The sequence below is a fragment of the Nomascus leucogenys genome, chromosome 5 (genome assembly GCF_006542625.1).
Source record: "Nomascus leucogenys isolate Asia chromosome 5, Asia_NLE_v1, whole genome shotgun sequence".
Classification (NCBI taxonomy): domain Eukaryota; kingdom Metazoa; phylum Chordata; class Mammalia; order Primates; family Hylobatidae; genus Nomascus; species Nomascus leucogenys.
This window is the reverse complement of record NC_044385.1, coordinates 58,491,717-58,519,449: the sequence shown is the minus strand read 5'-3', so window position 1 is coordinate 58,519,449 and position 27,733 is coordinate 58,491,717. Positions and strand designations below refer to the sequence as shown.

At 37.1% G+C, this 27,733-nt stretch overlaps 1 protein-coding gene across 1 annotated transcript in view; it reads right to left on the bottom strand.

Annotated features, from left to right (window-relative positions):
* Positions 1-2,688: 2,688 nt before the first annotated feature.
* MTMR6 (myotubularin related protein 6) overlaps positions 2,689-27,733 on the bottom strand; it is a 42,341-nt gene continuing 17,296 nt past the window's right edge. The window contains exons 3-14 of the mRNA XM_003273129.4: positions 24,233-24,395; positions 22,567-22,724; positions 22,261-22,389; positions 18,061-18,195; positions 14,991-15,123; positions 14,178-14,287; positions 13,649-13,774; positions 10,852-10,901; positions 10,231-10,431; positions 8,321-8,452; positions 8,117-8,243; positions 2,689-5,956 (exon numbers count right to left, since the gene is read on the bottom strand). Of these exons, the coding sequence (XP_003273177.1) occupies positions 5,696-5,956; positions 8,117-8,243; positions 8,321-8,452; positions 10,231-10,431; positions 10,852-10,901; positions 13,649-13,774; positions 14,178-14,287; positions 14,991-15,123; positions 18,061-18,195; positions 22,261-22,389; positions 22,567-22,724; positions 24,233-24,395 (1,725 nt within the window). The 3' untranslated portion in view covers positions 2,689-5,695. The remainder of the gene's footprint in view (positions 5,957-8,116; positions 8,244-8,320; positions 8,453-10,230; positions 10,432-10,851; positions 10,902-13,648; positions 13,775-14,177; positions 14,288-14,990; positions 15,124-18,060; positions 18,196-22,260; positions 22,390-22,566; positions 22,725-24,232; positions 24,396-27,733) is intronic.

The following is a 27,733-nucleotide window of genomic DNA, read 5'->3' as shown; positions in this document are numbered from 1 at the left end:
TAAACAAATAAGAATTCCCCACTTTGGGAGGCCGAGGCAGGTGGATCACTTGAGATTAGGAGTTCAAGACCGGCCTAATCAACATGGTGAAACCCCGTCTTTACTAAAAATATAAAAAATTAGCCAGGCGTGGTGGCAGGTGCCTGTAATCCCAGCTACTTGGGAGGCTGAGGCAGGAGAATCGCTTGAACCAGGGAGGGGGAGGTTGCAGTGAGCCGAGATGGCACCACTGCACTCCAGCCTGGGTGATCCAGCGAGACTTGTCTCAAAAAATAAAAATTAAAAAAAAAAATCCCTTAATCTTTACTCCATTCCCTGAGCTACTTCTACTCTAGCTGACCTGTTTAAAACATCAACAAAAATACCCTCTTCTCAGCCAGTCACTTTCTTCCTCATATTTACAACCAGATCTGTCTTTGGAGAGACATTTCACCTTGTATGTTTGTACTCACTGGACCCTGCTGTTTCCAGAGGTTGTTCCTTCTGGTGGGTTCATGGTCTCACTGACTTCATGAAGGAAGCTGACGACCTTTGCAGTGAGTGTTACAGCTCTTAAAGGTGGCAGGAACACAAAGAGTGAGCAGCAGCAAGATTTATTGTGAAGAGCAGAAGAACAAAACTTCCACAGAGTTGAACGGAACCAGAGTGGGTTACTGCTACTGGCTGGGGGGGTTTGGGGTGGGGGGTGATCAGCTTTTAATCCCTAATTTGTCCGTGCCCATGTCCTGGTGACTGGCCCATTTTACAGAGTGCTGATTGGTCCATTTTACAGAGTTCTGATTGGTGCATTTTACAAACCTCTAGCTAGCCACAGAGTGCTGACTGGTGCATTTTTACACAGCACTGATAGGTGCATTTTACAAACCTTTAGCTAGCTACAGAGTGCTAATTGGTGCGTTTTACAATCCTCTTCAAGACAGAAAAGTTCTCCAAGTCCCCACTTGACCCAGAAGTCCAGCTGGCTTCACCTCTCACTGCCTTCCAGTGTATGTGTACTCACTGGACCCAGCACTTCTTTTAAAAATGCCAGCAAGGCCAGGCGTGGTGGCTCACACCTGTAATCCTGGCACGTTGGGAGGCTGAGGTGGGGGATCATGAGGTCAGGAGATCGAGACCATCCTGGCCAACATGATGGTGAAACCCCATCTCTACTAAAATACAAAAAATTAGCCAGGCATGGTGGCACGTGCCTGTAGTCCCAGCTACTCAGGAGGCTGAGACAGGGGAATTACTTGATCCCGGGAGGCGGAGGTTGCAGTGAGCCAAGATTGCGCCACTGCACTTCAGCCTGGCAACACAGCAAGACTCTGTCTCAAACAAACAAACAAATGCAGGCAAATAAGTGTAAAAAGTTAAAACAAAATTAGAGAATCAGCATTTTGTAACACCAAAGAAATAACTGATTTGGGCGAGTATAATTAATGGATAGGTTGTTAAGGGATATTCAATCTGATGCCAAAATATCACCCCATAGAGCATTTGCTGAGTTCAAAGGAAAAAAATGTATCTTTACAATGAAAGGATAACCAAGTGATTAAATTTAGCATCACTAACAGTGGAACCACCTGGCATTATATCCGCCTGCAGTAATTCAATATGAAGTACACAGCATCTTTCCTGAAATGCTAACTCTGAATTTCATCTAGTACCTACTTGACAGCAGGTACAGTAGACAGAGGAACAAGTTAAATTACACCACGAAGAAACAATCAGACAAAAGCAGAAAGTGAGAAAACTACAACTGGTCTGGTGCAAAAGGTCAATGCAGAGGGGAAGAGGTGACTGGCTGTTCAACACAGAGACTGATAAGCTATAACCAAATGCAATGCACAAACCTCAGCTGGATACTGACGCAAAATAGCAGGACAAAGGCCATTTGGGAACTAATGGAAAAACAGAACTTTGTACAAATGGTTTCATCCCTCAGGAGGGGCACGGTTACACCACAGTAACAAAGAGCCCCAAATCTCAGTGGCTTAAAACAAAGGTTTATTTCTCACTCCCACTTGTATCACAATGTTTCAGAAGTGTGATGCTCCCTAGCCTGTTGCTCTTTATACAAGAGTAATTCTGAGGCGGGGCGTGGTGGCTCACGCCTGTAATCCCAGCACTTTGGGAGGCCAAAGCGGGTGAATCACCTGAGGTCAGGAGTTTGAGACCACGCTAACATGGAGAAACCCCGTCTCTACTAAAACAACAAAATTAGCTGGGTGTGGTGGTGCATGCCTGTAATCCCAGCTACTCCGGAGGCTGAGGCAGGAGAATCACTTGAACCCACAGGCAGAAGTTGTGGTGAGACAAGATTGTGCCACTTTAACTCTATCCTGGGAAACAAGAGCGAAACTCCATCTCAAAAAAAAAAAAAAAAAAAAAAAAGGATAATCTGTATCCCTTTAAGAACAAACGAGATGTTTACTGACCATGATGGGTGGTTTACAGCAGTGTTTCTCAAAGTATGATTCCCCAACCATTTGCATCACAATATCCAAAATATTGCTAAGTGCAAACAATTTATTGGTATGCAAATGATTTTAACTCCAGAGTCCCAACCCCTAACTACTGAATCAGAAACTGAACACCAGGGCTATAGAGTCTACTACTAGCTTCTGAAAGTTCCTTTCAGTTATGCAGGCCACTATTTTATAAAAGTTGCCATTTAAATGGATATTTTACTTTCCTAGAAATAACTAGAGTAGCACAAATACTGTTTATTAAAATGTCAAGGTTTCATGTTTACATTTTCTTATATCAAGTACAATGGTATATATACTCTTTTTTGAGATAATTATTCTAGATTCCAGGCTTTCTTCTAGATGTAAGTTCCTAAAGCTTATAGTTTACATTGATATCTAGACATATATCTTAAACAGTCTCCAAATTTTCCTTAATTAAAGTATGTTAATGTCACTTGGAATTCTATATGGAAAGCCAACAAAATAACTAAAACTTGACCAATGAAGATCAGTGTCACTAATAAAAGTCTGCAACTGTAATATTAGGTTGGTGCAAAAGTAATTGCGGTTTTTGTCATCACTTTCAATGGCAAAAGCCCCAATTACTTTTGCAGCAACTATATAGTTTTATAAATGATCAGCATTTAATCCAACTTAGCATGTCAACTGGAAATTTTTCAATATTTTAAAGCTGACCTTCTGCAAAAAATGTTTCAAAACAGGCTTGACTGACACCACCTCCCTGCTCTGCTACCTGACCAAATAAATTGAATTTGCTTTAAAAGAGTTCCCTTCATCTTTACTCAAGATTCCCTGAGCTACTTCTAGCTAGCTAGACCTTTTCAAAACACCCTCGATAAAATTATCCTCTTCTCAGCCAGTCATTTTCTTCCTCATATTTACATCCAGATCTGCCTTTGGAGAGACATTTCACCTTGAATGTTTGTACTCACTGGACCCTGCCTTCCATCAAGTTGGCAAGGGCACAACAAAATAGTGATTGTAACATAAGCAAGTGACAGGAACAAAAGGAAAACTTAATGACATTATTACCTACATCTGATGGGCCTTTTAGCCCACTATACCTATTTTAAATATTCTGGAAATTATTTTTGTATGAAACAGGTATTATTTATCAACAAACTTTTGGAAAATAAACTCCTCAAACCTTATGCTGTTATGTTCATGTAATGGGCAAGTCTACTCGCCTAGGTGGGAAGAGAAAAACAACAACTACAACTTGATTCCATTTGTTTTATCCAGAAGAAAAACATTCAAAGTAAAATGTGAACATTTAATTACCTTTAAATAATATATTAAATAATTTACATGCTATACACTTCCAAACACACTGAACATAAATCCAACTTTGTAAGACATATACACAGTCTGCTTTTGCCAACATATACCCTGTAGGCCACTTAAGATGTAACTGATTTCTCAGTCCACCTGTGAGCATATAAACACACAAATATATGTCTAAAGTTGAAGATTAAGATAATAAACCAGAGTTGAATACAAGAAGTCAGCCACAGAAGATTCTAAAACCAAAATCAGTGACTGCAACACCAAGGCACAAAAACTTCCCTTTGTAGTCACAGAGATTAAGTTTCCATTCCCAGTGCTTAAATATGGAAGCAGGATTGGTTAATCACATACTATATTTTATAGTGCATTTCTGTTGCTGTTTAAAAAGGAATATTTTTAAAATTACATAATGTATTACAGAAAAGCATTGGAAAAATAAACAGGATAATATAAGCTCTCATACAATAAAGCTTTTTTTTTTGTCTGAAAAAGATGTTTATGTTCAAAACTAATATAATAGAGGTGTAACAGAAAGCAGCATGAGGGACCCTATGCAAATTGCCTAATACTCGAACTGTACTTCATGCCACCATGTTATTTAAATTTTCAATTTTAAAGCCAGTTGGGTGATATTGCTAATTCCAAGTGATAGTTTAGGGTTTTTATGTTTTGTTTCTTGTTTTTTGGTAATTTAAATATATGTACTAGTACACAGAATAAACAGTAAATATAACATGGCAAAATGAAATCTTTCCCAGAGTTTAAGTTGCTTTTGTTAAACAATAACTTTGTACTAGAATCTCTTTTTTTCTATATTTAACAAGAAGAAAAATAATGCTCCACATAGAAATGACTTCAAAATTCATGCAACCATGCACAACCTAAACTATCTGTACTTCCCTTTTTTATTTACCCAAAAGTTTTTGAGTAAACTGAAAGTTAGGTATTCCAGGAACAGCAACTCATTGAGCAATAAGGCAGTTTAAAAATATACATATACATGTACTATTCATTGTTTCTAAGAACAGTTTTAGAGCTTTAGCTCTTTAAACTTACACAGTTGTGAAAGAAATAAAGCCAACCACAAAATAAGAATCAATAGAATGCAGTAATCCATATATAAAAGACAGTCAAATGTGCTTATACGTATTCAACAAATCAATAATCTGTCTAAGCTGTAAATAATAATCAAATGTAGCACTAAACAAATTATTATCAGAATAAACCTTCAGTTTCATTAATTTTGAATACGAAAGTGGGGCAGGCTAAACGTGAACAGTGTACTTCTACAAGTGTTTATATAGAAGTATTGTAGCATGCAACCCCAGCAGTAATGAGAGCACAATTCTTTACAAACAAAACAAGGCTGACCAAAAGAAAAACAAAACAAAAAATCTTGTTGTATGCTGTAAAACTTAAGGGTAAAGAAACCACTGGGAATTTAAGGCTTTCTTAGAAATATTTTTCATGGCACTTTAACATTAAATATCACTAAAAGGCAAAATATGTAAATATTAATAGTTACAAAGCTACATAATTGAAAGTACATGCCATATCATTTATTAAGAAACTATGTTGTCAAATTTTGTTTTCTTGAAGTTAAATTGTACTTAAGGAAGGTTATTTATGTTTGGCTGAATTAACATAAATCATAAATGTCAATTCACTAGTGTACAGTCCAAATTGTGTTTTGTGAGTAAATACATCAAATACCACTCATTTCTTACAGAACTGAATGTCATTCCTTGCTGGAAATGCAATTAAAATGACTTATTTCTCTCACAAGGGCAGTTATTATCCTTCCTTCAACTATTAGCCTACTGTTAAACCCTAAAATTGTTATTAGACAAGTTCCTTTTGGTTATGCTTACAGACCATCCTCACAATAATCCTTTTCTTGTACTGCAATCATTGCAGAAAAAAACTCTATGAGTCTAACAAGTCATTCTTGCCACACCATACTCTAAGCTGACCACAGCAGGTTCTGATTTAGAAAACTCTTCTGCATATTCACTATAACGATTATCTGCCGGGCTGCTGCCCTCTATAGTTCGAAGAGCATCATTTACGGGTAGCAGAGTCTGCTCTTTAAAACACAGGGAAGTTTTGAGGGTAGGTGACTCAGGATGAACTGAATGCAACAATTCCTTGGTGAGGATGCCATCTGTTTGCTTATTTTTGCGTTGTTTAATTTTCTAGAACAAACACAAATTTGAAAAGAAAATTACTAATTGCATATACCACAATATGCTACACGAAAAAAGAAAACATGCTTTTGCAAAATATGTTCTCTGTATCTATAATGCAAAACTAAATCTCAAAAAATTAGAAACATTTAATGCATATGACATGGTTGAAAATCCTAATTGTGTACAATTTTTTGCTGTGGAAAATTGTTAGTTTTTATATTTATTAAACAAACAATCCAGCAAGACTTGACTGCAGGCAATCACTAGGCTTCCACACTTGAAATGGACATATATTACCTAGAAAGCATAACAGGTAAACATTTATAATAAAAGAAATATATATGAAACATTAACCCTGAGAACACAACAAACAAACTTGTGTAGCTAAAGGGCTGACTATAAAGAGTTTTTCTTACATGGCTTTCCTACAGTGGTTTGTTAGGTAAAAATAACAGACTTCAAACACAACAGAACTTTACTTTTTTAACAGAAGATTTTTAAAATGTCCTGTGGCAGAGTATCATGCTCTCCAAATTCTTGGACTGTCCCAATAATCTTGTATTACCTATTATCCTGGACTTGCCTCTCTTGACCATACCCTTCTACAATTTACTCAAGCAGTCATTACCTCCTTATCTAAAAGATGATTAAGGGAGACTCCTGCCTGAGAGGTAGATAAGACAGTCTTACTGTTATAACTGTCTAGGATTTAAAAAATATATATATACTTACTGATCCTTTTTGCTTATATAGGATGGCAGAAAAAAGATTATAGGAAAGTCTTAGGGTAGAGAGGGATTTGTTAAACAAGACACACACGGAAAGCATAAAACATTGACCAATTTGACATGAAAATTCAAAACATCTATATATAGCATACCATAAATAAAGTGGAAAAGACAATAGGCTGGACAAAGCCATTTGTAATATATATAACTAACAAAGAATTAGTGCCTGGCATATAAACAACTCTTACAAATCAGTAAGAAAAAGGCAAATATGCCAACAGAAAAATAAGCAAAGGTTTGAACAGTCCATTCACAGAAAAGGAAAACCAAATGGCCAACAAATATGGAAAGTCATTTAACTTCATTTGTAATCATGGAAATCCAAAACTGAAAACAATTTAAATATTCATCCATAGCTGAATGGATAGACTGTGATATATTCATACAATAGAAAGTTATACAGTAGTTACTAATAAAACAGATGAATAAAAGCTACATGTATCAACATGGATAAATGTCAAAACAATGTTGAGCAAAATGAAGCACATCAACAGTAGGGCAACTTTTACGTAGTTTTGAAACATCAGTTTCTTAAGCAGAGTGAAGGGCATATTGGCATATACATTGTCTGTTTCTCTTTACAACTCATACAAACATTATAGATAGTCTTTGGTATTTTTTCAATACACAATAAAAATATTTTAAGGCAAGAAAAACAGTATTATAAATTGTGATACATGGGTGAAAACTGGGAAAGAGTATAGAGGGTCTTCCAATAGATCTATGTTTTATTTCTTTTTTTGTTTGTTTGTTTTTGTTTTGAGATGGAGTCTTGCTCTGTCACCCAGGCTGGAGTGCAGTGGCATGATCTTGGCTCACTGCAACCTCCGCCTCCCAGGTTCAAGCAATTCTCCTGCTTCAGCCACCCAAGTAGCTGGGATTACAGGCATGCGCCACCAGGCCTGGCTACATTTTTGTTATTTTTTTAGTAGAGACGGGGTTTCACTGTGCTGGCCAGGCTGGTCTCGAACTCCTGACCTCATGATCCGCCCGCCTCGGCCTCCCAAAGTGCTGGGATTACAGGCGCGAGCCAACGCGCCTGGCCTATGTTTTATTTCTTAAAACAAGAACAAGAAAGATCTGAGGCATATATAATAAATGTTAAAATCCCACAAAAGCTAGCTAGTGGGTACACAGAGAGTTATTGTGTTTATCTATACATTATGCTATATACTTCCGGTATTTTAACGTATTTTAAAATACAAAGAAAGTGATTCGAACTAACATATTCAATCAAAGTAGGGTTGACCTGATTTTGAAGCAACTGCTTACTTCAGAAGTTTATGTGCTGATTTACACCAACAATACAAATATTAGTCTAATCGTAAACTAATTTCACATTCCAAATATATTAAATTAGATACTTCAGAATACTTACAGATTCTAGGTCTTTAATGTCTTTCTCTAATTGTTTATTTTGCTCATTCATATTCATAATTATATTAAATACAGACTGCCTAGGATGCAGTGTTCGATCAAATTGGTGGTACATGTTCCTCCAAAACCTTTATGACAAAAAAAAGTTTCAATAAATTGTGTTTGAGAAAATTCAAATATAAATACTTCAATGATGTCAACTTACTTAAAATGGAAAGATACTGTATTTGGCTCCAAAACTGTAAATCTGTGAGACTTGGAACTGTAGAGAGGATTTAAGTACTTCTTTTGGTCTTCCAAAAGAAATGGCCACAGGGAATAAGTCTTCTCCTTCAACCTTAATGTAATGAGAAAAACACAGAGGTCTTTCCTATAGATGCAAAGTAGTAATGGTAACATTCATTTTTATAAATCAGGCGATGGCTTCCAAAGCAGATTTAAATTTTAGTTTTTTCTTCTATTGACAGTCTAACCTTGTCTCAGAATTCCATATTCTCTCTATTCTCCTTTTTCATTCATAATTAGGTAATAAAGTCATGTTTCTTGAACACAACATAGGTATAACATTTTCTCTCATGACCATGTATTTTAAGGGATTCCTCTCAACTCACACTATTTCAAAAACATGGTCTCTGTTCCACCTACTTCAAATCACCACAAACATACACACAGAACAAGACACTAATGCATCTTTCTGTCTGGCCTTCTTCTCTTAACCCCACATCTGGGCTGTAGTGGCAAGTATCATAGGGCAGGAACACATGTAAGTGTGAGTGGGTACAAAAAGGGAAACAGGCAAAATAGGATGTTATGCAAGAATTTTAAAAGCCAATTATTTTGCAAATCTAAGAGTAGCTGGGCAAAGGTAAGAATGGTTTTAAATTGGACATTTACCAAGTAAACATAATGTAGGTATCCAGGGAGAAAGTGGAAAATCTCATTTTTCCATAACTCCTAAGATGACCCATAGGTGTGTCTTGGAGAAAAACTACTAGGAAATATCTACTCTTATTTCCATCTTTCCATTTTTGAGAATGTTTGGCACTAATTAAGAATAGTTTTTCATAAAATAGCTCTGTACTCCAGGAAAAGAGTCACCTCTGTGCTCCAAATTATAATAAACTATTTTGAATCACTGTAGCATAGAGCTAAAGTCTCAATGTTCTTTGATTGTTCATCTCCGCCATTTTCTATTCACTTTTTATTCCCTTTACACATTTTTAGAATTTTCCACATGCTCTCAGTTCTGCTGTTAACTCTGTTGGGAGTGTGAGCATGTGGCTATCTTCAAATACTACCAGATTTAGCTTCCTTAATATGTCCCTTGGATGTTCAAAAGTCTGTTAAGTGCTCTTTATTGCCTACTGTAAGAGACAATAAAGAAATCGAAACTCAGAAGCCCAACCTAAAACAATATACATAGGACCTCTAAGACTTATTCCAGAGATCTTCCTTGCAGCAAAATTTAGGCAAAAACCCCTATCCCAAAGACTGGTCAGGAAATAACATGAACTAGGGTCAAGTAGTGTCTCAGAGCTTTTCTGAGACCCTACTCAAGGACGGACACACTGCAGCCAACATAGCTAGATGTATTTTCCCCAAAGAACTGTCTGTTTAGAAATCTGGAGAGAGCTATAAGGCTCCATCTTATCTTAAAACAAACCGACAGTTTAAAATATTTTACACTTTAAAACTAGCAACTGATACATTCTGGGAAATTAAACAGCATAAGGATTTCTCTGTTCTAAAATATATAAATGCAGACTGAAAAGAAGCATGAGGGGACTTTCCAGGGTGTTGGCAACATTTCATATTCTGGGTGCTGGTTACATAGGTGTGTGAGTTTGGTAAGATTTACTGAGCTTCACACTTAACGCTCTACGTACTTTTCTGTATGTATGCTACACTTCAAAACACATTTTATAATGTGCTTTTACTATTACCTGAAAGGTGGGGGAATATTAGAAGGGTACTCAGCTTTAGAAATACAAAAAATAAAATCTTTACAATAAAATTTCAAATTGTCAAGATATTTTATTAAGTTTCAAACATGATTTTTGTTAGACCTCGGCTAAGCAGGGGGAAAAGGAGACCCTTTTAATTGAATCATCTTACTTGAGCTCTTCTCTTTCCTTTTGACAATTTCCAAGGAAGTTTCCAAACTGGCATGAATGAATATGTTCATGGATCTGAAGAAGAAATGCTTCACTGAATTCAAAGGCTTGTGGAAACTGTTCGGTCAAATGCCACACACATTCCAAGAACTGAGTGAACACTGGTGAGACTTCCTTTGGGTCACCATCCAATTGGCCACACCTAACCCCACAGAAAGTACAAGCTTTTAAAAACACCTCTGAAAGAGTTCATTGTTCAGGTATTGTTAATCTTAAACCTACAAAAATATTCCTAAAGCACTGTTACATTAGCACAAAAAACTAGAATTTTTATTGAAACCATTTATGAGTTTTTAAACCACAGCTTTAAAGAATCTGTTACCATCTCTAAATAAAATGCAGCCCAAAAGCAAGGTAATAAATAGTCATGAAAATTAATAAGGTACTAGAATTGAAAGAAATTACAGAAAAAAATTAAATGTCTTCATGTAAAATACAGTAAAAACCACAACACTCTTACCTCCCATCACGCATGTGAGTTCATAAGGAACAGAAACATTTTGGCATTCTAAACTTGGTTTACTAATTTTATAAAATATATGACTGTGTAACTGTGACTCACCTCTCTGAAAATTTATGTCCAAAAGAGATCCAATCCTTTTCTATTAAAACCTTAATGAGAAAAAGTAAAATTCACTTTCTGACTACTTTCAATTATTTTGTTTAGGCTGGATTAAATCTTATTAGTTTAAAAACAGTATTTACTGTACACTTTTAACTTATAAACAAAACAGCACAAAAAACCACAGGCAAAAGAATGCCAAAACCTTGATTCGAGGTGGGGTTAAAGAAGAATAAAAATGCATAAAAAGAAATAGAGTAGTTTTGTGACTTAAATTATTTCCGTTGAATTTATTACATTTTAAGTGAAAAGTACATGTTATAAAGCAGTACTACATTTAAGTTTTTGTATGTATGAAGATGATATATCATAGGAAAAAGGCTAGAAAAATGTAAACCAAAACTGCTAACAAAGGTTAACTCTAGGTGGTAGACTGAGGTACCACCTTTTGGCTTACTTGTATATTTTTAATATTATTTATATACTACTTTTTTGAAGAAAAAAACTAATTATAAAAAGACCAATTATTTTAATCAAATCATCTTACTTGAGTTCATGTTCAAATCCAAGTGTTAACATCTATCCTCTTGAATGGACTATGTTTTCCTTGCCATAGCTTCTCTACTTACCCACTCCACTGTAAAAACAGATTTCTAACTTTTTCGGTCTAATCTAAACACATATTTGTAGTATTTAGTATACTTTATCACTTCACTATATAGTCACCAAGCACGTTCTTTTCACAGTGTCAAAACTGCTGGTTTTAGCTTCTCTGATTTTGTCTCAAGCCTCTGCTTTCGGCAGAAGGCTATATACACTGATATGGCTGAGGATGTAGTCGCTGGAGCTCAGGCACAGGCTCCAATCCCAGCTTCACCACTTTGTGTGACCTTGGCCAAGTGATCTTTTGGCTGGAGCCACAGATTTTATCCTGGTCTCTCTGCCATTCTTCTACACAACCATGTTTAAAGCATAACTCAATATCTTTCTCACTAAATGTATTCTTTGGCTTATCTCAGTGAAAAGCCAGAGAGCAGCACCATCCATCCTGGCACCTAATTCAGAAACTTGGAAATCATCCCAGAGGAAGACTCCTCTCTTCTATCCCACATCCAATCCATGATCAATTCTTACTGACTCTACTTTCTTTTTTTTTGAGACAGAGTCTCACTCTGTTGCCCAGGCTGGAGTGCAGTGGTGCAATCTTGGCTCACTGTAACCTCCGCCTCCTGGGTTCAAGTGATTCTTCTGCCTCAGCCTCCTGAGTAGCTGGGACTACAGGTGCACACCACCATGCCCGGCTAATTTTTGTATTTTTAGCAGAGACAGGGTTTCACCACATTGGCCAGGCTGGTCTTGAACTCCTGACCTCATGATCCACCCGCCTTGGCCTCCCAAAGTGCTGGGATTACAGGCGTGAGCCACTGCACCCAGCCACTGACTCTACTCTAAACATCCCTGGAACCCATCACCTCCCCCTTCACTTGTGTGTTACTATTTTAGTTTGGTAAAATTGAAAACTTTTGTCTCATAAGTTATCATAACAGTGTCTACACTGGCCTCCTAGCCTCCATTCCCACTCCCTTTGGCCTTCAAGACACCAAGCCACCTTTTTAAAAAGCACATCTAATCAAGTTACTGTTTGCTTGTTTAAAACTCTTTAATAGCTCCCGTTATCCAAAGAGGGGAAAGCCCCATTCCAGCCTTCTCTTCCTCAGGCCCTGACCCCACTCTATTCCTCTGCCTCCATGCCCCCTATTCTAATACTCACTCTGAACTCCATCCATCACACATTACCTGCAGTCACCCAAAGAGGTTATGCTTTGGTTTACACTGTTCCTATTGCCTGGGAAGCTCTCACATCATCCCCACTTATTACATGATTTCATTTGGATGCCTAACAAATAATTAAAGCCAAACACGGCAAAGAAAATATTCCTTATCGGATACTCTCAAGGTAAGCTGAGCATTATTTTCTTATTAACAGCACTCCCGCTTGGCCTGTCCCAGAGTCAGTATGCTAGCAGCACAAAATAGTGGTGCTGAAAAGGGACTGGTGATTTTAAATCTTCCTTTGTTTTAAGATGGCACTGTAATAATTCTAAACTAATGAAAATTTTCTAATATCTCTTCATTTAATTTACCATGAGTTAAGAAGTAAATTTTGAAAACATAAGTTAATCTGCTCACACGTTTAAAAGCAAGCAAATAAAAATCTGATCATACCTTTAAAAGCAAAGAAACAAAAAACAGGAACTAAGGCTTTATCTTCCAAAGGAGAAAATCTATTCAACTAGAAATTTTATCTTCAGATATAAAAATGCATAACATGTTATTACACTTACGAATGCAGGTGTTTTAAATAGAAGGTTTCCTTCAGAATTTAATTTTAAGTACTCTGTGAATTGTTTTATTAGATTATTTACATTTGTTAGATAAAAATGAGGGAGAAAATACTGAATATTCCCATTGCAACATTTTAGGAAAAAAAATTATTTAAATCTAAGGTTTATTGTCAGTGTTAGCACAAATGGAAATAAGTCTAATTCAAGGTTTCTCAACCTAGACAGTACTGACATTACAGGCCAGATCACTCTTTGCTGTGAGGCTGACCCCCCAGCAAAAATTTTGTGCATTGTAAAATGTTTAGTTAGCAATATCCCTGGCCACTCCCATGGATGCCGGTCTCATCATTTCCTTTAGTGCAAAATTGTCTCCAACACTGCCAAATGTCCTCTGGAGGGACATAAAATTACTCCTACTTAAGGACCATTGGTCTAACCAAATAAATCCTTACCATGAATCCTCTGATTGTCCTGTAGTAGGAATCCAGTAAAAGAGAACCCAGGGAACAAACCTGGGAAGTCCTATCCCAGCCATCGGAACAATGCACCAACACACTTGCATTTTCAACTGTTATTGCCTGAAAAGAAAGATCACATACATTCTAGCGTACTTTACGGTAAACCAGTAAGTTCTACCTGAAAACCATACTAGCAGGTATTGTGTTACAAAGAAGTGCTATGCCTGCAATGATAATGTCACAGCATAATTTCCAAAATACACAACAAAATATGATAACAACAAAAACACAAACAAACAAGAAAAGAAAAAATGCCGCTTCAAAGTATTTAGGAGTATCTTTTTAAGTTTCTACATTAAGTGCTACGTGATATTTTTAAGGCTGAAAATAAAGTGAAGCTTATAACAGAGGTAAAAAATAATAAAAGTTATCTGATGAATAGATACCAGCCCCCAACAGAATAAATCTACTCCTTCCCAATCATTATAGACCCCAAGATCAAATATGAAAGATAAAGTGTTACTTTGGCCAAGAAGATTGCAGCATCCATAACAGCTTTGATATGGCGAAGCCATCCTGAGCTCTCCAAACCGGAGTAGAAATCATTGACAGAAAGCCCTTTAGTACCATTGACTAAAAGAGGTATAAAAATATTTCAATTAGAATATGGCTAGAGTTTCTGCGTTTCTTTTTTCAAGATCTCTCTACATAACTGAATTAAGAAGACAAAATAAATAGGCAAGACTCTATAAATGAAAAGATGCTATTAAAAGCTCAATAACTGATTCTTGGATATATTTTTCTATTATTCCTGTGCTTACAAAAATGCTCCAATCTCTTTAAAAACATGTAGCACAAGCACCTAACTAAAAATAATCTTATATTTTAATTTTTTAAATTCTATACTATGACTGGAATATTTAAATGAATATTACTATAAATTAGTATTCACTGTACTGACCACTCAAGAATATCTATCTAATAACAATTTTTTTGCAAAACCATTAGAATTGTACTAATACAGCAGCCACTAACCAAATATGGCTACTAAACATTTGAAATATGGCTTGTCCAAACTCAGAATATAGTAAGTGTAAAATACACGCCTGATTTCTAAGAGTTGATGAAAAGAAAAATATCTCATTACTGATTTTTTTATATTGACTACATGTTAAAATAATGTTTTTAATATATTAAGTAAGGATATTATTAAAATTAATTTCACTTGTTTCTTTTTACTTTTTAAAATGTGACCACTGGAAAATTCTAAATTACATGTGACTACCATTAGATTTCTTTTGGACAAGGGTGCCTAAAAAAGTAAGCAATAATATACCTTCCAATAATTTCTGAAGGCTGGACCTCATGACATGAATATTTTCAATTCCAACAAACTGAAATCTAATATTGGAATAGTTGTCTTCATTTTCATAACCTTTTCCAGCTGCTCTGTTGGCCATTGCATTCAGCTAAAATTAAAAGTTTTATAAATTTAGAGATAAATTACTTTTCTCTTTTAATTTACCAAAATGTCATGAAAATACTAAATAAGCAGTATTTTAGCTAGGAGACAGTTTAAAGGAACTCATCAAAACTGAATAAGCTACCATTCATCTTTTAATAAGTAAAAATGCCACATTATTAAATAGTAATGAAGGAGATAATAAAGTAATATGATTGCTATATAATGGAAAGGTCAAAGTTCCCATAAGTTCATGAAACCAATTCATTTATGTTTTTAATCAGTTTTCCATATGTTTGTAATATTTTAAAATTAAAAAGAAAGAAATGTCTCCTATCTAATTTCTAAATGATTCATTTGAGCAGAGCTGGCTGGGGGACTTGTCTTTTGCAGAATGAACCTATGAGTTTACTTCAGAACATGCCTAGAGCACTGATCATTCTGAGAGCCATAGGGACCTGAAAATCAGATCTGAAATATGCTTCAGATTACTTGAGGGAGATTATATGAGAGATTATTGGAGGCCCATACACCATATAATATGGCATATAATCAGCTATCCTGATACATCTCTGAGAATTGGGCCAAAAATAAACCGGTCTCCAGGAAAAAACAGATTGCTCATAGGCCCATAGTCTTTAGCTATTAGATCAAAACGTTGTCAGCGGTCCCCTTAGGATTTGTCATGCTTAATTCTTCCAGGCTAGGATTTCATATAGTATGTTAACACAATTTATTAAAAATTCTTATGAACGTGGATAAAACGGAGCCTAAATTAGAAGAAAAGGAGCTCTTCATTTTGTGGATTGGACCTCAGTTTGGTAACAAGTACAGTTAAATTGTATCCTACTGACTCACTAGTTATTCGGTACCTAAAGTAAAATCTACAGTTAGATGTCAAAAAATGCTTCCACATTATTACTACTTGATTTACATTTAACTAGTAAAACAATCAAAGAATGATATATTTTCTGTGAAGAAGGTAATTATACAAATAAGAGCTATGAGGTCCTGAAAAACAAATCACTGTATCAGACCTCATCTTCAAAAAGTCTCATATTACAATCGCCTTTTATATCTAATTTTATCGAAAAAGTGTTCTAGAATTTTTCTTATAAGAGATATCACCAACACTCTCAACTCCTAATAAAGTCTTTTATTTTTAATAAAAGGTTATCAAGTTATCAATTTCTATTTTTTTTTTTTTGTCGCCCAGTCTGGAGTGCAATGGCACAATCTCGGCTCACTGCAACCTCTGCCTCCCGGGTTCAAGCAATTCTCCTGCCTCAGCCTCCCAAGTAGCTGGGATTACAGGCGCCTGCCATCACGCCCAGCTAATTTGTTCTATTTTTAGTAGAGACGGGGTTTCGCCATGTTGGCCAGGCTGGTCTCAAACTCCTGACTTCAGGTGATCCACCCATCTTAGCCTTCCAAAGTGCAAGGTGTGAGCCACCGTGAACAGCCAAATAATTTTTTTTTTTTTTTTTTGAGACAGAGTTTCACTCTTGTTGCCCAGGCTGGAGTACCATGCCGTGATCTCGGCTCACCACAACCTCTGCCTCCCAGGTTCAAGCGATTCTCCTGCCTCAGCCTCCCAAGTAGCTGGGATTACAGGCATTCGCCACCACGCCCGGCTAATTGTGTATTTTTAGTACAGACAGAGTTTCTCCATGTTGGTCAGGCTGGTCTCAAACTCCTGACCTCAGGTGATCCACCTGCCGTGGCCTCCCAAAGTGTAATTTACTCAAATTAATCTCTTCTGTTTTCTAAATTATCTTTTGTGAAATTGCATAATGATGAGAATCACTTCTAAAACAGTGACCATTCCTTTCACAAAGCTGCCTAAAAAGCACTTGTGTTCTATATTGCTCACTCGCTTTTTCTCATTGCTTTCTCTTATTTTCTCATCATTCCGGATTTTTGAAGAAATCCTCACTATAATTCTGCCAATGTCCTTTTGGGCAGCCCACCAGCTCTGCATGCGACGCTATAACAAAAATTAAAAGTAATGTTAGCTATTACCACTGAGGATTTTAATTATTTTAGTTTCAGGATCCTATATGAATTGGTTGTTTAATTATGTTAATAAAAAGAAGAAGGGACTCTGACATTTGTCCCAATGATAAAAATTTGGCCCCATAGCACAGATGCCTAAGAGAACCCAAATTCCTGTTCACTATTTACAATTCTCTAGTTCAATGTTTCCTAAGTTAACTGTTTTCCTTACTTTCTTGAAAATTTCAAGCTAAAATCCATTATTTTAGCATAAAAATGTTTTGCCAATTGAAAATTCTGCAAAAAAGAATAATAAGAATTTAGGCTGGGAGCAGTGGTTCATGCTTATAATCCCAACACTTTGGGAGGCCGACTGAGGTGGGCGGATCACTTGAGGCCTGGAGTTCGAGACCAGCCTGGCCAACATGGTGAAACCCCGTCTCTACTAAAAATACAAAAAATTAGCCAGGCATGGTGGTGCATGCCTGTAATACCAGCTACTCAGGAGGCTGAAGCATAAGAATTGCTTGAACCGGGGAGGCAGAGGTTGCAGTGAGCCGAGATCACACCACTGCACTCCAGGGTGACAGAGTGCAACTGTCTTAAAAAAAAAAAAAAAAGAATAGTAACAATTTATTTTTCATAACACACATTTTATTATTTCTTCACAATAACATAAGACTTATATACTAGCAAGAGTTCTCAATATACAATTCAGCTTTCCTGAATTTATATCTATCAGAAGACATAAGAAATCACCACGAGTTACTCAGAAATTGATCTTCTAAATTGGTATCCTTTAAATAAAGGATTGATTTCCTTAGTATCATTAGCCTTAGTTAATTTAAAACTAGGAATCAGATATTTTAATTATGGGCAAGTTTATTAACTCTCATTAAGTAATAAAAATAATTAAACTAGCAGACTGTACTGTATTTAAAATACATACTTTTGGCCTGGTATCCATGACATACATATAGCGATTGACTGGATTGGCTTTACTAATGGCTTGAAGCAAATGTTCATCCTCCAGGCACCTGGCACTGAATCCAGAGAGTGGTTGACTACATCGACAAATGGCAGCCTATTTTTTAAAGGACAGAAAAGAGATTATGCAAACATCTCTAAAACGTGTCTTTAAAAATGCTTACAAGAAAAAAAGCCAAAAGTGTTAAAATCAAATATGACAATTAGGAGGCATTAACTTTAAGATCCTCTTTGAATTAAATACTATTTCAAAATTTTGACATTCCCTAAGTTTTCCCAATATTCTCTTCTCATAAGAAAACTAAATATCTCCTTATCTAGTTTGATGAAAAAAACCTAGGTCCTAAGAAATAACACCCAGTCAATTCTCTGTAGTAACCTACTGTTAAGATATCTGCATTCTGCACTCCATTTAGATTACAGGATACTTCCAAGTAAAAGATTAGTCAATAAAAATAGAACAAGAATTTTTAAGTAGCAACATTGGAACTTTTACTTTCTAAAGGCTTTAAGATCTCTAATTAGAAATCAGCAATCTTAATATAAAATGAGAAAAATGACCTTCAATTCAAATTTGGGTTAAAATACAGTCAATCGAATAGAGCAAGAATATCTATAAGCAGTGAATGGTTGGATTCATTATTTACTGTTTTTTGTTTGGTTGGTTGGTTTTTGAGACAAGGTCTTGCTCTGTCGCCCAGATTGGAATGCTATGGTGCGATCACAGCTCACTGCAGCCTTCATCTCCTGGGCTCAAGCAATCCTTCCAACTCAGCCTCCAGATTAGCTGGGACTAGAGGAACACACTACTGTGCTTGACTAATTTTTGTATTTTTTGTTAAGATGGGTTTTTGCCATGTTGCCCAGGCTGGTTGTCAACTCCTGGGCTCAAGCGATCTGCCCACCTCAGCCTCCCAGCATGCTCCCAGGGATTACAGGCATAAGCCATCATGCCCAGCCTACTATTATTTAAAGTCCTAAAAAAAAGATTTAAAAGACTTAGACCCATATACTTTTTCTCCAGTTGAAAACAAAAATACATACAAATTCACACAATTGCATATTTTAAACTCACAAAATAAAACCATGAAAATATGATAAAATAGTAGAAAATGGGCACTGCCTTATCAAATTCTTTTCAGACCTACTTTCGGATTTGTTAAGTTGTTCACTGAATAACTATTTTCGGCCCAACTTTCCAATAAACAATGTTTACACATATGGCTGTGTCAAGACAGGCCATAACCATTTAGCCTCTCGATGATGTAGTTGTGAAAAGTAGATTAGAAACTTCTGTCTAAACTCTTACCCCTTTGCCTCTGCTCCTTCCCAAAATCCAAGTCAGGTTCTAATAAAGAAAGTTAAAATGTATAAAACCACAGGGACAAAGAGAATGGGAAAAAAGACATAGAGATGTCAATAAAATTCGGGGAGATGATAGCTGACTAGCAAGTGATAACAAATTTTACAGGACAAAGAAAGCTGCTAACTCCCTTAAGTCAGTAAGAAGCAAGGTATTTTGTGCAGCAAAATCCCAAAAGGCTCAAAACCTCTGAAGGCTTGAGCAGGGATGTAACTGAAGAAAAGGAGAACTGGTTGAATGCCTGTACGAGAACTAGCTAAGACCACCAGATTCTCCCTTGCCTTGAAGACAAAGTTTATTCTATGATAAGGATGAACCTGAAGACTCTACAGACAATAGACACAGCTGTGGGCAGGGGTACAGCCCTATACTCACAAAAACTAGGAGCATTAAATAAAGTCTACATAACAAAATGTGAGATCCTGCCATCATTCTTCTCACCCTTGGATCATGGCCAGACTTACTATACACATTGGGACCAAAATTAGAGGTTTCTTCTTTAAGGAAACCAACTTATACAACAGAAAGAATCCCAAAGCCAGGCATGGTGGCTCACACCTGCAATCCCAGCACTTTGGGAGGCCGAGACCGGTGGATCACCTGAGGTCAGGAGTTCGAGACCATCCTGGCCAAATGGTGAAACCTAATCTCTACTAAAAATACAAAAATTAGCCAGGCGTGGTGGCACATGCCTGTAATCCCAGCTACTTGGGAGTCTGAGGCAGGAGAATCACTCGAACCCAGGAGATGGAGGTTGCAGTGAGCCGAGATTGTGCCACTGCACTCCAGCCTGGGAGACAAAGCAAGACCTTGTCTCAAAAAAAAAAAAAAAAGAAAGAAAGAATCCCAAGATACAAACCATTCCTGCAAACAAACTTCAAAACAGCTTGAATATGAGAACTCAGCCAAGAAACAGGTATTTGAAAGACATGAAAGACAAAAACACTAAATAAACAGAAAAAAATGGAACTCTGAGCAAAACAATAATAACTAATGTGGGAAGCATGAGAATTATTTTTTTAAATCTTTAACATCCTCAAAGAACTAAAACATCACATCCAAGAATAGAAAACTATCTTAAAAATTCAGAAAATAGGAAAAGCTCTCAGATATTAAAAACATCACAGCAAAAAAAGGGATCTAAGACACAGACTGGAGATAAGGTTGAGGAAATCTTCCAGAAAATACAAAAAAAAATGAAAAATAAAGGAGAAAGTTTTTTAAAAAAGTAGAAGTTTATTCTACAAAGCCCAGTTGTCAACTAATACATAAAAAGTACAAAGAAAATTGATAGAACAGAGGACAAAGCCCAGTTGTCAACTAATAAATAAAAAGTACAAAGAAAATTGATACAACAGAGGAAATTATCAAAGAAATAGAGAAGCAAATTCCCAAAATTGAGACCTGAGTTTCTGGATGAGATTTAAAAAGACATTACTGTGAAATTTCAGAACAGGCACGTGGTGGCTCACGCCTGTAATCTTAGCACTTTGGGAGGCTGTGGCGGGTGGATCACTTGACGTCAGGAGTTCAAGACCAGACTGGCCAACATGGTAAAACCCTGTCTCTACTAGAAATACAGAAATTGGCTGGGCATGGTGGCAGGCGCCTGTAGTCCCAGCTACTCAGGAGGCTGAGGCAGGAGAATCGCTTGAACCCGGGAGGTGGAGGTTGCAGTGAGCCGAGATCACACCACTGCACTCCAGCCTGGGCAACAAGCGAAACTCCATTTCAAAAAAAAAAAAAAAAAAAAAAAAAAATTTCAGCACACTGGGGAAAAAGAAGATTCTAAAAGTTCTCAGAGTAAACAAAATCAGGTCCCAAAGGATTGGGAGTCAGAAATGGCATAGAATTCCTCAACTTACTTGCTGTGAGACAAGGAAGTAATTTACTCTCTTTGAACTTCAGTTTCCCCACTTGAAAGTTACAGGTAATTAGTAAAGCCTACCTTACAAAGTTAGGAAGACATACATATAAAACATTTAACATACAGTACCTCCTGGCCTTCTATTAGTAGGCTACAAAGGTAAGTTTTACTAATATAAGCAACCCTTATTACAGCATCTCACTATAAAGATGCCTCCTCCACTGTTTCATGTTGCAAAATACTTTTGATTTGAGCTTACTATTAAAATGGGATCCTGAAATGCCCTTGGTTCTCTCCCTTGTCTCAGTGGTTGTCTTATCAAAACTATCTGGTTTTCCCAAATATGAGCAGAATCAAGAGAACCACAGGAAAGAAAGAGGATCCTATCTGTTAACTAATTCTATTATTTTCAAGTTACTGCTGGAAGGAAGGGAGGGTCAAGAAAAGATGACAAGGAGTATGAAAATTTCTGTATTTGAGTAGTATTGTTTTAAATTTGAAAAATGTAATTAAACAAAAAGCCAGTGCTTCTCCATTAGCAATCTTTTCATGTAAAAAATAGTGTTCTTGATCCAGGCACAGTGGCTCACACCTGTAATCCCAGTACTTTGGGAGGCTAAGGCAGGTGGATCACATGAGGTCAGGAGTTCAAGACCAGCCTGGTCAATGTGGCAAAATCTCATCTTTGCTAAAATTAGCCAGGCATGGTGGCACGCGCCTGTAGTCCCAGGTGCTCGGGAGGCTGAGGCACAAGAATTGCTTGAACCGAGAGGTGGAGGTTGCGGTGAGCCAAGATCGTGCCACTGCACTCCAGCCTTGGCAACGGAGTGAGACTCTGTCTCAAAAAAAAAAAAAAAAAAAAGTTATTTTAGATACTTAAACCTAAAGATGAGTTATACTTTATTTCTAAAATCAAAAGAAAAGCATCCTACCTCCTTATCTTGATGATAGTAGGAAAGAACTGGGAACCTTCCCTTGCTCCGGAACTTGGAACTACCAACAATTATTGGTTTGCTTGCTATCCGGGGAACATAAAGTTCTCTGGGGTAAGTTTCACAGATCTGTAAATATCAAACAAAACATAACCATTCTACTCTTAGTTCAAAACCCCTTTAAAAACCTTTAATATTAAATGCAAGAACAGCACATTTCAGTACATAGACAACTTGCTATGCTGACACTCCCTGACCCTCTGGTACTAACATTTTCTGAATTTCTCCAAAACATTGTTAAGGTACCTTGTAGTCCCGGTTGGCATCAGACAACTGCCAGTGTGAATTTGGCACTCCCATCCTCTTATATTCCTCAGCGAGATCAATGAGCTGCCAGCCTTGTAGTCGTTCTGAATCATTTTGTTTGGGATTATAAGAAAATGCATAGAGATCTTCATATTTTGCTATAGAATACAAAATTTTAAATGTTAAGTACAATTTATAAGACTTATACACTACCAATAAATGTAATTTTTCAGTTTTCTTCCTTCATTTTTCTCTTTACAATCTTCAAAGAGATGGCTAATACCTGAATATATTTGATGTTCAGTATGCAAATGATTATACCTAAAAAGCACACATATCAATCTGAGATTGGATTTGTCATCAGCAAAAGTAAAGCTAATAAATACAGTTAGACTTTCATGTTAAATCCTCTATTGCAATGTTTCTTTCTCTTAAAAGTAAAATTATAAAGACACTAATAGATATTTCCTACTAATCACTTTCCCAAATGAGATGTAAAATAGACTAATGTTATAATGAGAAGCTAGAGATAGCATACAGAACATGAAACTGCATTATACATCCCTATAGGGACACTGTTGACTAAAAATGGCAACTGTTGCACAGAGCTCTTGGGGCGCTTCAGAATCATCTTTACTATAAACTCTGGCTTAATTTGAGACAATAGGATGCTACAGGCTGATGTCCTCAGAGAGAAGAATGAACAAAGACCTGCTCTGAGACCACTCTTGCAGGCAGCAATCCAGATTGCTCAACCAAAATCCAGTCCGACATATAATTCAAGTCATGTTGGGGGAAGGAAATCACCAGATCCACAGGGCATAAGTAGTGATAAGATTCTTCTTTAGTGGCTCATGCCTGCAATCCCAACACTTTGGGAGGCCAAGGAGGGTGGATCACAAGGTCAGGAGTTCAAGACCAGCCTGGTCAAGATGGTGAAACCCCGTCTCTACTAAAAATACAAAAATTAGCTGGGCGTGGTGGTGGCTGCCTTGTAATCCCAGCTACTCAGGAAGCTGAGGCAGGGAACTGCTTGAACCTGGGAGGCAGAGGTTGCAGTGAGCTGAGATTGTGCCACTGCACTCCAGTCTGGGCGAGAGAGTGAGATTCCGCCTCAAAAAAAAAAAAAACAAGAAAAAGGTTCTTCTTTAGGACTGATATCCATCTCAACCTTATCTCAGCCTTACTTCTACTAAAATAGAATTCACCCTCTCTTGTTTCTCTGCTCATCTTCTGTATCTCCCACTCAAATCTATTAAATATTTTAGTCTCACTGCTACCAAAGGACCTTGACCTTCCTTAACTTTTCATTCCATAATATCAACTTCCAAGTCATTCTCTTTGATTGTGAAATACCCACTTAAAAAATATGTTTTGCTACTTGCCATCAATAGACTTAAAAGATTAATATAAACCTGTGGTTTTTTAAGTCTCTACTATAAATGCTTTACTTTTTCCTTACCATTACCCCTTCTGATTACACCATTCTTATATCAGATCAATAGTTTCTAATTACTTTCAGGCCAATTTGGGGGAGATAGAGTACACAAGAACCTGACTGTCAGAGTAAAAAAGGATAAAATAACAATAATAAAACATTAAATAAAGTATCTTAGATAACCCATCTCAAATTGAGCATGTAAGCTTTGGTCTCTAAGAACAATACCTTGTTTTGACAGTTGTAGCAAAGAGTTGTAAATATCATGGCAATCTCTTTCTCTGGGAACAATGAAATGCACAGTTCTGAAGTTCTTGCACTGAATCACAAGGGGGCATCCAGAAGTAGTCAAAGCAAGTTTCTCTACTGAGGCAATATGGTGGTGTAATATCTACAGCATGAAAAAACATTCAGGTCATCAACATGGAAAGCACTAAATATTCTCTTCTAGAATGCATAAATTTAAGACTGTCCTCCTCAAAAAAAGTTGCAAATGTTACATACTCACTCAAACTTCACGTTTTTAAATGACTGAATGCCCAAGTCAGAAATATGGGTGTCACTCTGATCCCTCCTCCATCACTCCACATACTCAATCCATTATCAGACCCTGGGAACGGCATCTCCTACATGTTTTTGTAACCCATCCACTTCTCTGTATCCCTACTGTCACATCCCTAGTTGTAATGTCCCCACTGTTTCTCACCTGAACTACTATAAACAGCCTCCTAAATGCTCTCTCCATGTCTACCCTTGACCCTCTGATCCGTTTTCTACAACACAGTAGTGAACATTGAAAAGCAGACTAAAAAAAGGAAGGCAATCTAGTCATTTCAAGTCCCTCTCCCCATCACTATGTTCTAGTGACAACAGCCTTCTTTTGGCTCCTCAAATGCACCAAGCTCCTTTACACATGGTCAGATGCTCCCACTAACTGGAATACTGTAACACTACCTCTTCATTTAAGAACTTCTAGACACATTTCTGGCCTTTGCTCAAAACTCATAATATCACCAAAAGTGTAGCCTGACATGCCCCACAACCCTTCCGAAGTAAGTTAGGCCCCCTCCCTTTTCTTTCTGCAGATCAAGCTATACTTTTCCTTCATAGTGATGGCAGCAGCGGCCTGTGTGGAGTGGCCACTGTGAGGATGCCAGCTGCAGTGGGGGAGGTGCAGCCAGGGTTGCACGCTCTGCAGAGCAGCCAAGACCTGGGAACAGTGATCCCAGCGGAAGCCCCATGCCCTACCGAGTTGGCAGGGCAGGAGCCACACTCCCGGGCACAGCTGCAGCTGCCCAGCCATGGCTCTGGACCCAGGTATCCCTGCGCTCTTGGGGGCCTAGGAAACCCCCTCCCCCTGTAGGTTCAGAAGTGCCTGCTCCCATTCCTTGGCCTCTCCGCACTCTCATTGCCTATCCTGTGGTAGAGCAAAGTTGTGGACATGTCCCAATAGCTGAGCCCAGGTACTGTCGTGATCTGGCTGGGTGTGCATGTGCTTGGGGTGGCACTGACACACCAGCCCCTGGCTGCCTTGGCCCCTCTAGAAACTGCTTCTGAGGCTAAAACTTTGGGTGCCCATGAGCACAGGAGGGAGGCCAAGGACCTGAGGGTGGCATGGTGAGGAGTTGATCAACATTACATCTCCAGCACTTAACACAGTACCTGGAACATTATAATAGCCCTCCTCAAATCAAAAAGCTTGCACATGTTATATATCACACACTTCAATTTTTTAAATGTGAATGCCCAAGCCAGAAATATGGATGTCATCCCTGATCCCTCCTTTATCACAATAAGAGTTTACTAAATGGATGAATAAAAAGTCCTACTATAAACTCAATACTTGATGGTATTTTAAACATATGCTTATCATTCTCACCTACTACCAATAATATTTTGTTTGCTACTAAAAATGCCTACTTTTTCTTAATACCACTCCTATTAAAATATTTATAGAAAACTTTTCTGGAGAACTAAAGATCATAGGCTCCTAATCATGCAAGAGACCCATTAATCCCAAATTAATCTAAAAATTCAACATAAATTTCAGTTTAAAAATTCCAATCTGCTTTGTTTTGTAGTGAAGGATGATTATTTATATAATACACATATATTATATAATTATTATATGTTAATATTAATTACACATATTAAATCTAAAGTTCACCTGCAAAATTAAATGCATATAAATAATCAAGAAAAGCTTGAAAAACAATGAGAGAAGCAGTTGTCAATGGAAATTAAAACTACATAGAGAACAAATAATTAACACACAGACACACACACACATACACATATAGCCCTTACTTATGGCTAAGATTTAGCACCATTATCACTTATATTAATGGGCCTGTGACAAGTTACTAAAAATGATCTAATAATAACATTTAAACAGAGAATAAGGAATAAAAGCCAACTGTAATATTACAAGTTGAGAACCCTTTATCCAAAATGTTTGGGACTAGAAGTATTTCAAATTTTGGATTTTTAAAGATTTTGGTATATTTGCATTATACTTATCAATTGACATCCCTAATCTGAAACTCTGATATCTGAAATGCTCCAATGAGCATTTCCTTTGAACATCATGTCAGTGCTGAATTTTTGGATTGGGGATATTCAACCTGTATATCACTGTTCTGATTTTAATTATAAAGACTCAAAAGTAATTGCAGGAAGAAAATGATGAAGAAACCTGGTCCTACTACTAACTAGTTATGTGATTTGAAAACATAATCAACTGTAAAGTGAGAAAAAGGATATAGGGTTGATAAGGCCCCTTCTGGATCTAAGATGTTCATTTCTATGGCTCTAGTATACTAAACAAACTTCATTTAGGGGAAACATAAGGGAAAATACTGGTAAGAAAGCACTGAAAAAACAACAATAGGAGAGTAGAGAATAACACAGATATCTTTTTGCTGCCCCTCAAACTACATTCCCAGCAGCTGAAGGAATAGCTATATGGGAAGCCTTCATTTATATCTCCACGAGATGGATAATAGAGAAAATACTGAAGCAAGTAGACAAAGGAGGGGTAGATGGAGTGGATGATAATATGACTAATTATTTCAGAAGGTACTGCTGGGTAAAATTCCTGGCAATTCTTGCACAAACACTGGATGGAGAAGGGATCCAGTGCCTCTAGGGAATACAACTTCTCCAAGATCAGTATCTCAAGTGAGTTTCCTTAACAGCTGATATAGAATCACATATCAATTGGTTAGCCTTCTTGGGGAAATCAGAAGAGTACAATCAAAGAGAGAAAGAGAAGAGTACAGCATGTGCCGTACAGGGGTGTACCACAGAGCAACATGAATCTCTGGACTGGGAGGCATAACTGACCTCTAATCTTTTTTTTTTTTTTTAATTTATTTTTTTATTATACTTTAGGTTTTAGGGTACATGTGCACAATGTGCAGGTTTGTTACATATGTATCCATGTGCCATGTTGATTTCCTGCACCCATTAACTCGTCATTTAGCATTAGGTATATCTCCTAATGCTGTCCCTCCCCCCTCCCCCCACCCCACAACAGTCCCCGGAGTGTGATGTTCCCCTTCCTGTGTCCATGAGTTCTCATTGTTCAATTCCCACCTATGAGTGAGAACATGGGGTGTTTGGTTTTTTGTCCTTGCGATAGTTTACTGAGAATGATGTTTTCCAGTTTCATCCATGTCCCTACAAAGGACATGAACTCATCATTTTTTATGGCTGCATAGTATTCCA